Raw genomic sequence first — 1662 nt, 5'->3', positions numbered from 1 at the left:
CTGAGTGCAAAGGACTTGTTATGAGAGATTTTAACCCAACATGGAAGACACAGAGAAAGTTTGGACATCTTACCTTTCGAGGGTACATTCTTGTCTATTTTCATCACACGTACCTATATATATATATAGTTGGCATGTATAAATAACACATTTGGGCAATCGTGTTTTAATCTTCAATAAATTTTTATCTTAGCTGTTTTTTTAAATAGTTTTTATCGTTAAGCCAATATAGTGGTTGTAGCTTATGCGTTTATACGGTTCAAAACCTTTGTTCAGGTTCGGGGTTGGTAAGAAGAGCTTAGAAAATCGAATCTATGAAGAGGTGGAGGTAATGAACAAAGAAATTCTTTCAAAAGGAGGAAAACCATTTGACATTTCTGTAAGTATCGGTGGCTATGTGTAAAAAAACGGGATTAAACAAGAATGTATTAAAAAACGATACTAAATGTTATACACATTCGAGTTAGCCCTAGGTTACCGACAAAATTACAAAGAAGACAAAAAATAATTTTATTTTAGGAAATCTTGACCAACGCAGTCATGAATGTAATCTGCAACATAACTGCCGACCAAAGGTTTGAATATGACGACAAGAACTTCCGGTTACTTCAGCATATTCTTACGAAATGGTATGTTGGCAAAAAGGTGTTTGCGTTTTTACTCCTGTTTAAACAAATGCGTAGTGAAACATGATTAATTAAACTAATTCATCTCTTGTGCGTTTGATCGGAGGTTCCTGGAACCTGAGAACACAGCTGCTTTCGCGAACATGATATTTGTTCCTTTGCTTTGCAATATACCCCCTTACCGAAGCAAGTATTTGGAAGTAAAGCGGGACATGATGCAAATGGCCGGTATGAAAGATCTTGCTAATGTAACTGTAGTCTGTGATATACGAACACAGCAGTATACCATGATACGAATGTGTACTGATAAACTTACTTTCTGCAGACGTTTTTCAAGAACTGGTAGACCAACACAGAATATCTTTCGACAAAAATAACATTCGAGACTTTATTGATGCTTTCATTTGCGAGGTTGACAATGGAAAAGACGACAGTTTTACAGTAATAATAACTTATACAAATGATAAGTAAAAGGTTCATTTAATATAGGCTATAGCAAAAACAGTGTATTGCGACACGAAGTGTAAGCTAACTCGAACCAAAATGTACAACTTTCGTTAATATATCTCTCAAATCAAAGGATCGACAGCTTGTACAGTACCTTCGGGAAATATTTGAAGCTGGAACGCAAACCACTACCGGTACACTTAATTGGGCAATACTATGTCTCATCCATTATCCACAAGCACAAAAGAAACTGAGAGATGAAATTCTTGACGTCATTGGTAAGTCACTGCGAAAAGGCACTTTATTTTAAGCACTTTATTGTAACCAGTTATAAAGCAACTAGCTGTTAGTTCTATGGAGTATAGACTATATACGTATATAGCGGGTGCAACACGAGGGCGTGAACAAATAGCCTAAACATTTGTGTTTATTTATTTAGTAAATTTTTCATTTTTTCCAATCGTATTCCACAATCAGTGTTCTGCTAACGGAGATTGACTTCTTTTAGGTAGGATCAACCGACCGAGCATAATTTAAATTAACTTCCTTTATGACTCTGAACGGGATGTTGCACATAACTACATGTGGT

General features: G+C 35.7%; 1 protein-coding gene across 1 annotated transcript in view; it reads left to right on the top strand.

The window, feature by feature from the left end:
- The window catches only part of LOC100179228 (cytochrome P450 2C4-like), a 4495-nt gene extending 3308 nt beyond the window's left edge, over nucleotides 1–1187 (top strand). The window contains exons 4-6 of the mRNA XM_026834540.1: nucleotides 520–629; nucleotides 733–854; nucleotides 952–1187. Of these exons, the coding sequence (XP_026690341.1) occupies nucleotides 520–629; nucleotides 733–854; nucleotides 952–1097 (378 nt within the window). The 3' untranslated portion in view covers nucleotides 1098–1187. The remainder of the gene's footprint in view (nucleotides 1–519; nucleotides 630–732; nucleotides 855–951) is intronic.
- The last annotated feature ends 475 nt before the right edge of the window (nucleotides 1188–1662 follow it).

This window comes from Ciona intestinalis, chromosome 5, assembly GCF_000224145.3.
Source record: "Ciona intestinalis chromosome 5, KH, whole genome shotgun sequence".
Classification (NCBI taxonomy): domain Eukaryota; kingdom Metazoa; phylum Chordata; class Ascidiacea; order Phlebobranchia; family Cionidae; genus Ciona; species Ciona intestinalis.
Note: the sequence above shows the minus strand (reverse complement) of the source record. Positions and strands in the feature narration are given on the sequence as shown.